Source organism: Lepidochelys kempii, chromosome 7 (genome assembly GCF_965140265.1).
Source record: "Lepidochelys kempii isolate rLepKem1 chromosome 7, rLepKem1.hap2, whole genome shotgun sequence".
NCBI lineage: Eukaryota > Metazoa > Chordata > Testudines > Cheloniidae > Lepidochelys > Lepidochelys kempii.
In genome coordinates this window covers 118532788-118548817 of record NC_133262.1, presented here as the reverse complement: position 1 = coordinate 118548817, position 16030 = coordinate 118532788, and the positions used below count along the sequence as shown (strand labels likewise).

At 43.7% G+C, this 16030-nt stretch overlaps 1 protein-coding gene across 1 annotated transcript in view; it reads right to left on the bottom strand.

The window, feature by feature from the left end:
• SORCS1 (sortilin related VPS10 domain containing receptor 1) overlaps positions 1-16030 on the bottom strand; it is a 424169-nt gene that overhangs the window by 147625 nt on the left and 260514 nt on the right. Inside the window, exon 4 of the mRNA XM_073354427.1 lies at positions 13207-13365. Coding sequence (XP_073210528.1) covers positions 13207-13365 — 159 coding nt within the window. The remainder of the gene's footprint in view (positions 1-13206; positions 13366-16030) is intronic.

The following is a 16030-nucleotide window of genomic DNA, read 5'->3' as shown; positions in this document are numbered from 1 at the left end:
CAGGTCAGTGTCTATTGTCTGGCTCCCAGTGTCCTGACAGGCTACCTGGGGTGCAAGCAATTTTCTCAGAGAAGTTCCTCCCAGCAGGAGGTGCAGGATTCTGGAGTAGAGAAGAATCGTTTCAGGTTAACAATATATACATACTTCTTGGTCCACATAATTCTTGGTCTACAATAGTTCAGCAGGGTGTCACTTAGGTCCTTCCCCCGTTGTTTGCAATCTAATTGCAAGTGTCATACGTGGACACTTAAATGATTAAATAGTCATGAGAGGAGAAAGTAAATACAGTGTTGCAAAATATCAAGCATTTTGAATTGTGCATCACTTACATTGAACATAAGGCATCAATATATTTAGCAAATAGCTGGATGTTTGTTTATTTAACACCAATGGGAACAAGTGGAAGTGATAATGCCTTCAGGTATCTATCCTGCAGTCATTCCAAAAGCCACTGAGATTTGCATATCAGATACTGACTTTCCTTTCCATTTCATTCTGTTTCTGATTCTTCACCAGTATCATGAGGAACCTTGTCCTGGGAGAGTCTTATGGCTAGACATGAAGAGATTCCCTTTGTGTATGTGTGCCGGAGGTGGAGTCCTGGGGATACTGCCTAGTATGTACAGGCAGTTTTACTCTTCTTTTTCCGTCCTTCTTCCCAGTTCTCCCTTAATATTCTCCACACATTCTCCTAAGAGGCACATTGGTTGGTGTTCTAACTCCAGCCCAGTTTGAATGGAAGTCTATCAGAAAGATTTGACTCATGCATGAAACCCAAAAGCAAATGACTTATAGTAACACATTTTTACCAGCACACCTTTAAAGCTTATCTGCATAACATACCCGGTAGAATTTCACCTAACAGTTCCTGCAGCATGGGGAATTATTCTTCCCTCATATGTAAAGGAACATGACTCAGCCCAGCAACCTGTCGCTAAAATAGATTGTATCTTTTGGAAAGAGGTCCAATCTCAATTTAAAGGTTCCAGGTGATGACGAACTTAACACTCCTCTTGGTAAGCCATTCCAATGTGTTGTCAATTTCGTAGCTACTTGCATAGTAGCCAGGAGAGCTGTTTGAAAAAATAAATTGCACTGCTTGCAAAAAAACTGCATTCCTGCCTGTGTGCTTTTGTTTTGTTTTCGGGTATTTTATGAAAAATCAATTATTTTGGAGGTGGAAGGGAAAGTCTGTCTTTCAATTTTTGTATTTTCCCCCTTAAAAATTACCATTTGCAGGAAAAGAAAACAGCTAATTATCACACAATTCAGGGCAAAAGTTCCCTAGTTTCACACACACACAGCTTTTCATTAAAAAAACCCACAACAATTATTATTTATCATTTGCATAATGGTAGTGCTGGAGGCTCCAGCTGATTTCAGGGTTCCATTGTGACACATTGTACATAGTAAGAAATAGTAGCTTATAATATAAATAGGCAAGATAGAAAAGAAAGTGGAGGGAAACAGAGGCACAGACAGTTGAAGTGACTTGCTCAAGGTCACACACAGGTGGTCAGTGACAGAGCCGGGATTAAAACCCAGGTCTCCAGATCCCACCTCACCCATGGGAGTACACTGCTTCTGAGATGGCAAATTGGTACGTTTTCATGGAAATGTGTGAAAATCTCTAGACATCCGTAGGGCAGTAAAAATTTATGGGAGAAGGGGTATTCTCTCACTGGTTGTACATATGCATCCAAGGATCTCAAAGCAATGAACAAACAAATCCCTTATGCTCATAGAAGCAGGCTTAAGGGGGATAAGCATTACTGTTTGTAGAGATTGTGCACTTGAGCAAACTGAGGCATACAGACTTGCCTAAAGACATGAACATCAGTGGCAAAATCAGTGATGAAAATTACTCAAGAGTCCTGCCTTACAGCACCCTGACCACACTCCTACCAAGCAGAGCCCCTCTGGGGACAGGCTGATCGAAGGGGATGTGTGCAGTCTACAGAAGAAAAGGGGGTAGGCGGAGAAAGGGTAACAGGCATCAAATATGTAAATGGTTGCTTTAAAAAAAGATGACGATCAATTGTGCGTGTCCACAGCACAGAGGGCAGGACAAGTGGCCATAGGCTTAGTTTGCAGCAAGGGAAATTTAGATTAGATATCAGGGAAACCTTTTTAACATTACGGATCGTTAAGCAATGGAACGAGTTATGTAGGGAGGTTGTGGAATCTCCATCGGAGATTTTTAAGAACAGGTTAGGGCAACACCTGTCAGGGATGGTCTAGCTATATTTAATCCTGCCTCAGCACAGGATGGATGAACTAGATCAGCGCTTTTCAACCTTTTTGGTACCAGGGACCGGCTTACTGCCTTCCTAAACTGCATCAGGGAGATCTCAGGGACTGGTGCCCTGTCCATGGACCGGTCATAGAAAAACATTGAACTCGATGACCTCCTGAGTCCCTTTCCAGCCCTACATTGCTATGATCCTATCTTCCTGTTTGGACTGACTGTGCCATCTGCCTGTTACTGGATCAGCTGTTTGGGTTTGGGGTTTTTTTTGTTATTTTTATTGGTTATTCTTTTATTTCCATCCACTGTTTATTTCCTTTATTTTAAGTTGTTTCCCAACACATTATGCTTAGTGAGGTGTGTAAGAGACTGAAGGATGCACTTGGAGGGCATGTTTCATCACAGTTTGTACACCAGTTTATGGCCAAATTAAAAGAAAAATACAATCTGACAGCTTTGCCCCGATTGCTGAATTAATGCTGGACAGCTGACTGTACAGGCAAGAAAGAAAATAAAACAAAGCAACTGCAAGATGAAGGATCTTCACAGCTTTCCCCTGTTCATCCTCAGAACAGCATAAGGATTGGCTATCCATTTGCTGCTCAATTTGCCCCATAGATTTCATCCCACATTTGAAAAGGATTGTGTGCAAAGGCACGTAAGCCAAATGCCCGGTGCATGGATATAACTTAAGGATATATACACCTGCATGGTTTTTTCATGCACACACCATGCATAAATACACACAGGCTTTTAAAAATATGGATCTGAGTTCACATATCTTTTTTTTAAAAGCCTTCATTTAGCTGGGATAAATTCTTGTGGTCCTCCAAGAATTTCTAAGGTCTTCTGAAACATTCCACGTATTTTGGTACCAGGGCAGAACACCTTCTGCTTTGCAAATACACTATTACTTTTCATGTTTTGCCATACCAAAGGTCATCAGAAATAGGCAGGCTGAACGAATAACTTGTTTTGCTGATTGAGCTAAGGACTCCATTAAACATTAGCACACAAACTATATGTTATTTTGTCTTTTCACACCTAATATTGCCAGTGGGTCCTCAAAACCCAATGAAACTTTATTCTATATAACTGTGCATCTTAATCTTAATTGGAGAAAATATCTCCTTGTAACAGAGATGCAGGTCTTGATTCCACCTTCACTTATTCTGGTGTAAAGCAGGAGTAACTCCCTGCTGTCAATGGAATTAGAGCAGTGTGAAAGCAGCATAACTGACAGCAAACTTAATCTCCTGGTTTTTGAATGAGACACTGAGCCCAATCAAGCCCACATCTAAGTCAGATGCAAAAATCCAGTACATCTCACTTAAGATTGGATGCCTTTCAGAACGATATGCCTTAGTCAAACACAAGCTACTAGGCTAAATAGAGGATTGATTGGGTGAAATTATATGGTTTGTGTTACACATAAAGTCAGACTGGATGATCCTTCTGACTTTAAAATCTATTAATCTCAAAGCTATTAAAAGAGCATGATCAGGCTCACGGCTAGGTTTGATTTAAACACCGGGCCTGATTCTCCTCTTACTCCAGTTGTACACAAGGCAATTCTATTCATTCCTTTCTGTTCCAGTGTGGTTCTTATACTGCCGCAGTACAGGAGGTCAATAGAGTTGCTCCTGATTTACACTGGTGTGAGAGAAGAATCAGCCCCAGAGAAGCCAGTAAAGCTCAGTTTAAAAATGATAGGAGAACACAGAAGAGACGAGTGAGGGGGGATTTGATAGCTGCTTTCAACTACCTGAAAGGGGGTTCCAAAGAGGATGGATCTAGACTGTTCTCAGTGGTGACAGATGACAGAACAAGGAGTAATGGTTTCAAATTGCAGTGGGGGAGGTCTAGGCTGGATATTAGAAAACACTATTTCACTAGGAGCGTGGTGAAGCACTGGAATGGGTTACCTAGGGAGGTGGTGGAATCTCCTTCCTTTGAGGTTTTTAAGGTCAGGCTTGACAAAGCCCTGGCTGGGATTATTTTGTTGGGGATTGGTCCTGCTTTGAAGTCCCTCCCAACCCTGATAGTCTATGATTCTATGAACACAGATGATACCCTCTTTTCCTGACAATGGGAGACATCCCCTGTGCTGAGCATTCTCACCAGATATGTGAGCCACTGATGTTCTATTAGGAGGTAATAGGAATTTAAGTGATGTCTGGGCCTTGTTCTACCCTCTCACCCGCCATACAGGGGTTAATTAGACGCAAAGAGACCACAATCCACTGTTTTGCTTAATACCTTAACAACTGGCCTGCTCTCCATGCACACCCTTGCTTCTCTGACATATATCGGTTTACACAAGCAAGCGATTCTTCTGTCACCCCTGACTCTGAACACCACTGTTGCCACTTGAATGCCTGATGGATTCACATCGGTAAATCCACTCCCCATTACTGTTAGTGGGTGCAACCTGAGCAAATCCTGCTTGCTCACTGATCAAACAGCTTCCCTTCATCATGGGCCCTGCAAGAGTTTACCAAACCTTATTTTGTGTTCTCTCTACACTGTGGATTATTTTCCCCTTTGAATGAACAAATAAACACAAGTACAAACACACAGAGATGTGGCCTACGTAAAATGTGCCCCCGTCCAGCTCCTGATGGAAAGATGACTGGTGATTTCAGTGGGCTTTGGATCAGGACCTAGAGGACCTCAAAAAGTCCACTGTCAGAATTAGTGCTAATTAGCAGTCTCACCTATACAGCGATAAGCCTCTCTGCTGAAGAGACAGAGCTACTGCTCATCTGTCAAAGCAAACCATTCAGGCAATGGGTTAAGGAACATGGCTGGGCCAATGTGTGGGAAGCTTGCACATCCACTACCTGTTCCTGTGCTTTATCTGTCACATTGTTCTATAAATAGAAAGCTCTATGTATCTACTTAAACAGCACCCATCACCTTCATATTTGAGCACCTCTTTCATTAATTAATTTATCTTCAGCACCTCTAGGAGGAAGGAAAGTGTTACTATCCCAGTTTTACACATGGGGAACAAAGGAACAAAGAGAGATTAAGTGATTTGCTCAAGGTTACAGACGAAGTTTGTTGCCCACTAGAAAGAGAACCCTGATCTCCTGAATCTAAGTCAAGTGCCTTTACAACATGACCAAATTTCCATCTCCAAGGCTCTCAGTTTGGTACTTTCCCCCCAGGAACTAAACTCGCTTTTTAAAAAAACAGACAGCTGAAATCAAATAGTAAGGAAATTAAAAAAAATAGTTTCATTTAGAGATGCCTCGTTGGCAGAAACTGTCCTCTTTAACCTGGCTGTCTTGATTTCACAATCCCATTGAAAACATCAAAGGAACAAGAGGGAATCTAGGAGGACCATTTTAAAACAGCTTCTCCACCACCACTGGTGTCGCTCAACACTTGAGTGCATTTAGACAATTTCTTCTGAGCTGTGCAATTCAGACTCTACATTTCCCCCCACATCACTTACACCTTCCATTACCACCTGCATTTCATCACCTCAAAGAGCTCAGCAATTCAGGGATGAGTACCAGCCATTATCTCTGTGTGGCTGATCCATCTGAACAGGGGAAGGAGACTCTGCATGAAGTGTAGACTCTTATTTTCCAGCCCCTATTTACACCTCAAACCACTATTTAAGACTATATAGCAAAAAGAAACAGGTAACACGCCCACAAAACAGCCCCTTACCATATAAGCCATGTGATTAAACCCACCATAATTAAAATGTACAGGACCTCCAATGAGCTTGTGTGTCCCTAGGAATGTTTTACTGTATCTGGAGTTTTCTTCTGAAAGGTAACTTTTCTTATTCAGAAAACGGAGAATCACACACTAGCTCCACAATTATGTGATGGGGGTTCACCACGGAGCGACTGTACTTTCAGCTGGAAAAATGAAGGTAATCATAGAACAGTTGGAGCAGGCAGCAGCTGATTTTCTGATACTCTCTCTAAAATCTGTCAAGTTAATTTAATGTGTGTAAAAGGCACTGGATTTTCAGCCCTGGAAACTAAAGTCCTCTGCCCAGAGAAGATTCACAGCATGAGCAGTGTAAGCTCCTGCACATTGCCCAGGCAATCTACCTAAGTCTTCAACTGGAGGAAATTCCTCTGGGGTGCAATGGTTCAGTCTGCATATTCATTCAGTCTCCTCTCCTGTTCATTCTCCATGTTCCTTGAAGCCTTGGTCTCTCTTCTGAAGCAAGGGTGCAAATGAATGTGACTAGTGATGGGGTTTTGTGATGCTGGGAACCTGTCTACTAGGAAACAAACTCGGACGGCAAATTCAGTTCAAGTTGGCCACCACACAGCTGTCTACATCTTGGGTTGCTAGGGGGGACTCTTGATCAATAATAAGCCTATGCCGGATTGCAACCAATGACTATTGGGTTCTCTTGCCATTACTACAGCCTTAGCACAAGGTCTCAAAAGAGCAAGTGACAGTCATTTGTTGTGAACTACTCCATGACTTCCATAGTATAATAAATATAAAAACCTGCAGGATCACACAGTTACTCCAGGCCAAATTCTGCCTGGAGAAATGAAACTACCAGGAACCATTTGCGCTCAGCCACAGGGAGAACCTGACCCTTTTGTTTTATTTATTCCAAGTTGATTTATACTTTGTGCTTATCATTTACCCTCAATGGGTCTGATCCAAAGCCCACTGAGGTCAAGGGAAACACTCCAACAGGGCTAGGATCAGGACCCAAAGCTGTAATTCACCCCTATGCAGGGTATAGCACATCGCTAAGTCCCACATAAACTCCATTTCTGAAGGCGTTAAGTGGGACATAAGTGGCTTTGTGCCAGCCCTCTGCATAGGGGTGAAACTCATCCTAGGTAACATAATATTCTAATCACCAATAATGATCACATTTACTACTCTCTAAAATATTGTTTAGATAAAGCTCCATCAAGCACCCTCCCACATAAAACCCAGATAAACCCCACCATCATGACCAATCCCACCATCCCAGCTAACCCCTCAGGACCCTCCAAAAAGCCTGCGTTCGTATTTGCAGGCAGTTTTGTGGCCCTGTAAAATAAAGCAATAGCAATTACTCATGGAATAACTGCGTAGAGATCATTTGCTTGTTGGAACTAGGAAATTATTTCTCCAGCTGTCAGGCTTTGTCCCCTTAAGGGGCTGCGCATCATAAATCCACTCAAACTTAGTTATACATTGTCTAACTCAGGATCTTCACTCACCTTGGCAGGCTGACTAAAGCACGAACAGAAATTTATATTCCTCCCATCCCCTATTTCAAAATGGGAAATCTACTACTACAAGCAGCACTGATCTTCATCAATTATTAGTGTATTACAATAATGCAATTCCTTTCATCTCAAAGGTCCCAAAATGCTTAACATGCTAGAGAATCATAGAATCATAGAATATCAGGGTTGGAAGGGACCCCAGAAGGTCATCTAGTCCAACCCCCTGCTCGAAGTAGGACCAATTCCCAGTTAAATCATCCCAGCCAGGGCTTTGTCAAGCCTGACCTTAAAAACCTCTAAGGAAGGAGATTCTACCACCTCCCTAGGTAACGCATTCCAGTATTTCACCACCCTCTTAGTGAAAAAGTTTTTCCTAATATCCAATCTAAACCTTCCCCACTGCAACTTGAGACCATTACTCCTCGTTCTGTCATCTGCTACCATTGAGAACAGTCTAGAGCCATCCTCTGTGGAACCCCCTTTCAGGTAGTTGAAAGCAGCTATCAAATCCCCCCTCATTCTTCTCTTCTGCAGGCTAAACAATCCCAGCTCCCTCAGTCTCTCCTCATAAGTCATGTGTTCCAGACCCCTAATCATTTTTGTTGCCCTTCGCTGGACTCTCTCCAATTTATCCACATCCTTCTTGAAGTGTGGGACCCAAAACTGGACACAGTACTCCAGATGAGGCCTCACCAATGTCGAATAGAGGGGAACGATCACGTCCCTCCATCTGCTCGCTATGCCCCTACTTATACATCCCAAAATGCCATTGGCCTTCTTGGCAACAAGGGCACACTGCTGACTCATATCCAGCTTCTCGTCCACTGTCACCCCTAGGTCCTTTTCCGCAGAACTGCTGCCTAGCCATTCGGTCCCTAGTCTGTAGCTGTGCATTGGGTTCTTCCGTCCTAAGTGCAGGACCCTGCACTTATCCTTATTGAACCTCATCAGATTTCTTTTGGCCCAATCCTCCAATTTGTCTAGGTCCTTCTGTATCCTATCTCTCCCCTCCAGCGTATCTACCACTCCTCCCAGTTTAGTATCATCCGCAAATTTGCTGAGAGTGCAATCCACACCATCCTCCAGATCATTTATGAAGAAATTGAACAAAACCGGCCCCAGGACCGACCCCTGGGGCACTCCACTTGACACCGGCTGCCAACTAGACATGGAGCCATTGATCACTACCCGTTGAGCCCGACAATCTAGCCAGCTTTCTACCCACCTTATAGTGCATTCATCCAGCCCATACTTCCTTAACTTGCTGACAAGAATACTGTGGGAGACCGTGTCAAAAGCTTTGCTAAAGTCTAGAAACAATACATCCTCTGCTTTCCCTTCATCCACAGAATCAGTAATCTCACCATAAAAGGCGATTAGATTAGTCAGGCATGACCTTCCCTTGGTGAATCCATGCTGGCTGTTCCTGATCACTTTCCTCTCATGCAAGTGCTTCAGGATTGATTCTTTGAGGACCTGCTCCATGATTTTTCCAGGGACTGAGGTGAGGCTGACTGGCCTGTAGTTCCCAGGATCCTCCTTCTTCCCTTTTTTAAAGATTGGCACTACATTAGCCTTTTTCCAGTCATCCGGGACTTCCCTGGTTCGCCACGAGTTTTCAAAGATAATGGCCAATGGCTCTGCAATCACAGTCGCCAATTCCTTCAGCACTCTCGGATGCAACTCGTCCGGCCCCATGGCCTTTTGCACGTCCAGCTTTTCTAAATAGTCCCTAACCACCTCTATCTCCACAGAGGGCTGGCCATCTCTTCCCCATTTTGTGATGCCCAGCGCAGCAGTCTGGGAGCTGACCTTGTTAGTGAAAACAGAGGCAAAAAAAGCATTGAGTACATTAGCTTTTTCCACATCCTCTGTCACTAGGTTGCCTCCCTCATTCAGTAAGGGGCCCACACATTCCTTGGCTTTCTTCTTGTTGCCAACATACCTGAAGAAACCCTTCTTGTTATTCTTGACATCTCTGGCTAGCTGCAGCTCCAGGTGCGATTTGGCCCTCCTGATATCATTCCTACATGCCCGAGCAATATTTTTATACTCTTCCCTGGTCATAAGTCCAACCTTCCACTTCTTGTAAGCTTCTTTTTTATGTTTAAGATCCACTAGGATTTCACCATTAAGCCATGCTGGTCGCCTGCCATATTTACTATTCTTTCGACTCATTGGGATGGTTTGTCCCTGTAACCTCAACAGGGATTCCTTGAAATACAGCCAGCTCTCCTGAACTCCTTTCCCCTTCAAGTTAGTCCCACAGGGGATCCTGGCCATCCGTTCCCTGAGGGAGTCGAAGTCTGCTTTCCTGAAGTCCAGGGTCCGTATCCTGCTGCTTACCTTTCTTCCCTGCGTCAGGATCCTGAACTCAACCAACTCATGGTCACTGCCTCCCAGATTCCCATCCACTTTTGCTTCCCCCACTAATTCTACCCGGTTTGTGAGCAGCAGGTCAAGAAAAGCGCCCCCCGTAGTTGGCTCCTCTAGCACTTGCACCAGGAAATTGTCCCCTACGCTTTCCAAAAACTTCCTGGATTGTCTATGCACCGCTGTATTGCTCTCCCAGCAGATATCAGGAAAATTAAAGTCACCCATGAGAACCAGGGCATGCGATCTAGTAGCTTCCGTGAGCTGCCGGAAGAAAGCCTTATCTACCTCATCCCCCTGGTCCGGTGGTCTATAGCAGACTCCTACCACTACATCACTCTTGTTGCACACACTTCTAAACTTAATCCAGAGACACTCAGGTTTTTCTGCAGTTTCGTACCGGAGCTCTGAGCAGTCATACTGCTCCCTTACATACAGTGCTACTCCCTCACCTTTTCTGCCCTGCCTGTCCTTCCTGAACAGTTTATAACCATCCATGACAGTACTCCAGTCATGTGAGTTATCCCACCAAGTCTCTGTTATTCCGATCACGTCATAGATCCTTGACATCACCAGGACCTCCAGTTCTCCCTGCTTGTTTCCAAGGCTTTGTGCATTTGTATATAAGCACTTGAGATAACCTGTTGATTGCCCCTCATTGCCAGTATGAGGCAGGAGCCCTCCCCTCACAGACATTCCTGCCTGTGCTTCCTCCCGGTATCCCGCTTTCCCACTTACCTCAGGGCTTTGGTCTCCTTCCCCCGGTGAACCTAGTTTAAAGCCCTCCTCACTAGGTTAGCCAGCCTGCTGGCAAAGATGCTCTTCCCTCTCTTCGTAAGATGGAGCCCGTCTCTGCCCAGCACTCCTCCTTCATGGAACACCATCCCATGGTCAAAGAAACCAAAGCCTTCTCTCCGACACCACCTGCGTAGCCATTCGTTGACTTCCACGATTCGACGCTCCCTACCTAGGCCTTTTCCTTCCACGGGGAGGATGGACGAGAACACCACTTGCGCCTCCAACTCCTTTATCCTTCTTCCTAGAGCCACATAGTCCGCAGTGATCCGCTCAAGGTCATTCTTGGCAGTATCATTGGTGCCCACGTGGAGAAGCAGGAAGGGGTAGCCAAATCCTGTCCTCATTTGCACCTGTGCAATGATTTCAGTGGTGTTTCATGGCCATACATATGGGCAGAATTTTGGCTCTTCCTATTTAACATATGCAGTATCCAGGAATCATTTCAGCTACTACTAGAATGAAACTTTGGATGGAACATGGCTGCAGCACAAACTATAACAACAATTTAAGACAAAAGTCAAATGAGGAACACTGTATCTGATTGAGACTACAGAGGAAATTTAGTAGGCAGAATTTACTCAAATTTTAATTCTGTATGAACATTAGGCTACAACCTTGGAAGGACATTGGTTTTCTGGTTAAGCACAGGTCTTAACTTCTATTCCCAATATTTCCTTAAGCTTCATTTGTGACATTAGGCAAGTCATTTAGCAACCCTAAGAACTTGTCTACGTGTGAAATGCTACAGCGGTAGGTAGGTAGACACTACCTACACTAATGGGCTCTCCTGTCAGTGTAAGTAATCCACCTCCACCTTGACGCAGCTCTGTCTACACAGGGATTTAGGTAGGCTTAACTACGTCGCTCAAAGAGATGGATTTTTCACACCCCTGAGCAATGTCGCTAGGTCTAGTGTAAACCAGCTCCAAGACACCGTTTCCTCAAGCTCACAATAATACCTACATACGTCATACAAGTATTGGGAGGATTAATTCTTTTATGTTTGTAAACCACACTGAAAGTCTTGAATGGAAGGTGCTTATGATGGGCTATGTATCCTACACAGGCCCTTAATGGGTTAATGTGGACCTGAAAAACCAGTTATGTTCCCTGGCTGCATCTGGAGGGAAACTCAGGCTTGACTGATCATGAAGCCCCGGTGGGCAGGAGCAGGCTGGTTATTATAATGAGAGGAAGTTTGTAGCAGAAGGGGGACGCAGGGCGGGAATCTGCAGTCACTCTTTGGAAACAGAGAGGTGGTGAGGAGGAAATCCAGAGCAGAGAATAAGCCCTGGGATTCCAGCCCTGAAAGACCGATCAACCCGGAGAAGTTGCAGGAAAGAAAGCCTGAGAGAGGCTGTGTTGGAAGAAGCCCAGGGAAACAGCAGCAAGGGATGGGACACTGCAAACCTAGGCTGACAGTAAGGGTCCCCGGGCTGAACTCAGTGTAGGGAAGACCTGAGTTCCCCTACCAATCACTGGCAACATGGCATGAGCCCAGAGTCAGGGGCCAGAGACCTGACACAAGATCTCGGAATTAACCGTTAGACTTCTGTTTGTTGAACTTTGTTACCCCAAAAGGGGCAGACATAAATATCATGTGGTTGGAGGGCCAAGTTATAGAGCAGAGACCACCATAGTGAAGGAGTGACTGTCAGAAGGGGTTGCCAGAGTGAAAGCCAACTGCTATGCCACACCTGGCCACAAGGAGATGCTCCTGTGGTGAGTGAACCCCCATACAGGACTGTAAAGCTTTACATTACATTGAGATTTAGATTAACACACCAATCTGAACAAGCACCATCTGTCAAGATGTTCAATTTTAAATATTTATCAGGCCCCAGTTTAGTGATTATTGGTGCCTTGGTTTTTCAGAAATTGCTGGGAGAATCAGGCCTCTTTAAGGGGTCTTAAGTAGATCCAAAAATTGAGGTATCCAAAAGTACTAGATGCTTTTGAAATGTTAGGGCATGTTTCTGTAGCTATGACATGATCTGCACCAACAGAAGCAGACTCCAAAAGGAATTCAATTCACTTATTTTCTTCCTTGGACAATCAACATCTGGTTTATAATGTGCCAAGCTGGCAGGATCAAGAAGAACTGTATGTTATTCTGAAGCAAGGAGGGTACCACCATTTGTTTCAAGTGCCAAGAAATATATCCATATTGTGTACCATTATCCGAGTACTTATACTGAACAGCTTCGCACATTATTAAAGGCTTCTGTCCTGGCAAAAACATTAGTTAAAAAGAAGAGAACACAATGAAGGGTCTAATCTGGAGTCAACCCCTAAACCCACTCTCCATGTTTGGGGGCACAATCGTGTTCCCCTCGAACAACTCCCCACAATTAATGATCATTGAGGGTGCAAATATTACCAAACTTGACATCTGCCAGTAAATACCTGATTTATAGTCACAGATCTTGCAGGTGTGTAAATGAAATCATAATTATGGTGCATGCAGAAACAGAGGCCCTCTAGAAAAAGCAAGTACTAAATGTTTGTCTAGGCCCTTGTGAGGGAAAATGCCACACCATTGGTAAAGAAGGTCACAAAATCTTTTCTTGCCTTCTGATCTTGACTGTATGCCAGGATCCAGTCCTCCTGTTTGGGGTGGAACAGCAGGCTCTGGATGTAGAAGTTCAGCCGGTACTTTTGATAGGTGGCCCCTTCATCCGAGCTGATCAGTAAACTGCTCTCAATCTCTGGGTCAGTCAGCAACATAATCTGTATGGATGGAATAGTCACAATTAGTTAGAGAGGAGTCAAACAGAAGGATGAGGAAACAGCCAAGACTTGTAGGTAAACATGGTGAAAACCGATGCATTTTAGTAACAGTATAAAAACCAGACTACACAACTCAAGTGTAACAAACATGTTAGAACAAACCAATGGTGACCAACCTTCCGGAAAGTAAAGCAATATATGATAACTGTGTATGTGTATCTGAAGTATGAAGCAATCAAATAGACAGTGGGATCACATAGAATGAGCATAACTAATTACAATAGGTTAAAAGTTAAATCCAACAACCCCTTTTGTGATCATCAACAAGATCTGAACCCTTGACAGCCAACACCAAAGCTCAAACTTTGCTAAGGTTAACAGCAATAGTTGGTTGTTATCCTTTTCGAGATCTAGTCATCAGAGGAGGTAGACAACCCACAATGTGCAAGCACGTTGCATCAATAAAGGAAAATGAAGACTGCAAAAAAAAAAAGGAAATTGAAAATAAATCCCAGTGGTGCAATATGTTAGATTGCAGAAGAGTCTGAACATAGAAGGTGGCAAGAAGTTTCATTGCTTGAGATTTTATAACCTGGCTGACTGCAGGGAGCAATCTTGCTTTAGTAGGGGGATGTTTGGTAACCCACTCGGTTCTTTCCATCTCTAATTTCCAAAATAGTGTGAATTATGGCTTCAGTAAGGTATCAGAAACAGTCTCTGCTCAGTGAAGTTGCTCCTTTAGCTTAGTGCAAGGGTGTTCGCTCTGGAAATACAGTAGATGTCTGGCTTGTAGTTCTACTAGTGGCCACTTGCCACCACTTAACTTATTAATTGGTCTGTATTGCTAAGGAATCAGAGAGAAGTGTGAGAGCCTAGCCTCCTGTCCCTGCAGGAAGGAAATAGGGTTTGAGAACTACAGAAAGAATGACTGCAGTCTTCCAGCAAGAGAAAAAAGCAATGTCACAAAGGAATAGAGTAGGAGGCACCACAAATGGCAAATGCACAGCGCTTTGAAAGACCTTTGCCTGCAACAGGATTAAAGATCTGTATCATTAGTGTCATTTTTAAATATACAGTTTACAGTTTCTGAAAATGCCAGGCATGAATCAGCTCCTAGACAAGCCCAAACTGAAAAGAACAGTGTCTAGCGTTTCACAGTGGGAATTTTAATCTGTGTTCAGGCATTTCAGAATTTCTCTCTCTTTCCCCACCTACCATTCAGTAATAAAAGGTATTCAGAGTCACAAAGAAGAGGTGGGGGTAGGGGGTAGGGGGGGCCCGCAAGACATCATTTAACACAAAGATCACTAACAATAAATTAGGAGATACCATAAAGATCTAGAGAGATACAGCAGATATAGATATATTAATCCAGCTATGCATATCCATGTGTATACACATGTAATATACATACAAGATGTTCTGCGTTTCTAGATGGATGACAAGCAATCCTCTAAATATGCAAAACTCCATGGGAGCGTTGCCTAGTGGATAGCTCATTGGATTGGGATTCTGCTATTGTTCCGCTTGTGACCTTGGAGGAGTCACTTCAGCTCCTTTTTTCAGTGCTCCCATCTGTAAAATGAGGGGAAATGATAGCTCCTTTTGTAAAGTGCACTGAGATCTACTGAGGAAAAGGACTAGGTATGAACTAGGTATTATTATATTTAGTAGAAACGATTAGGTCATTATCCTAAGGTAGTGACTTCACAGTGGCTGGCATACAAAAAGCATTACTATTAAAATGGAAATTCACAGATCATCTGCTACCAATGGGCCAAGTAAAGCTGTTTTGTTTCTCAGACTAAACCATCCAGACTTATACTAGTGTCTCCCTCATTCTCCCAATGTTATTTCTTTGATAATGCAAGTACGGTTAAGCGTATCAACAGGCAAGATGAATTCTCTATTCTTGTGTGAGTTTATGCACTGAAAAAGAAACATTGTTTATGCTGGTCTTTGAAAAGATCACACAGCGGAACACTAATTGTACCAGAGCAACTAGAGCAGAAATGAATGCAAATCAATGGCTTGATCCAAAGCTCATTGAAGTTAATGAGTCTTTCCATCAACTTCAATGGGCTTTGGATTGTGACTCTCAGGAACATTTGTTCCCCCCATTCACTGGCTCCAGTATGAGGTTGTTCAAGATAGGGGAAGCCTGCCTTGAGACTTTTTTACACACCTTTAGGAAACTGGGCCTGAGGCTCCTTGTTGTGCTCTGTGTTGTGTGTCAGTGTGTGTTCACCTCAGACAAACCACCCGGAGCAAGGCTTTATTCTGTAAAGAACACAGAACGGGATTACAGTCCAGGAGCCTCCTGTCTGCTTGGTCAGTGCTGAGACTTCCTGCTGGTGGGGGGCAGAGGGTACATCTCGGCAAGAACCAGGAAGTTCTCCCAACATGCCCCATTTTGTAATCCACAACTTGGAGTTCCCATGGCTGCTGTTGAAGCTTGGACCTTGTCCTACACATTGTTAGCCAAGATCAGTCCCAGTCTCACATTCTTTTATCTTAGATACTTATATGATCCCCATTTCCATAGTATCTGTGCACCTCACCTCGCAATCTGTAATGTATTTATATTCACGACACATCCATGAGGCAGGGTATTGCTATTTCCCCATTCTACAGCTGGGAAATGGAGGCACAGAGAAGCTAAGTA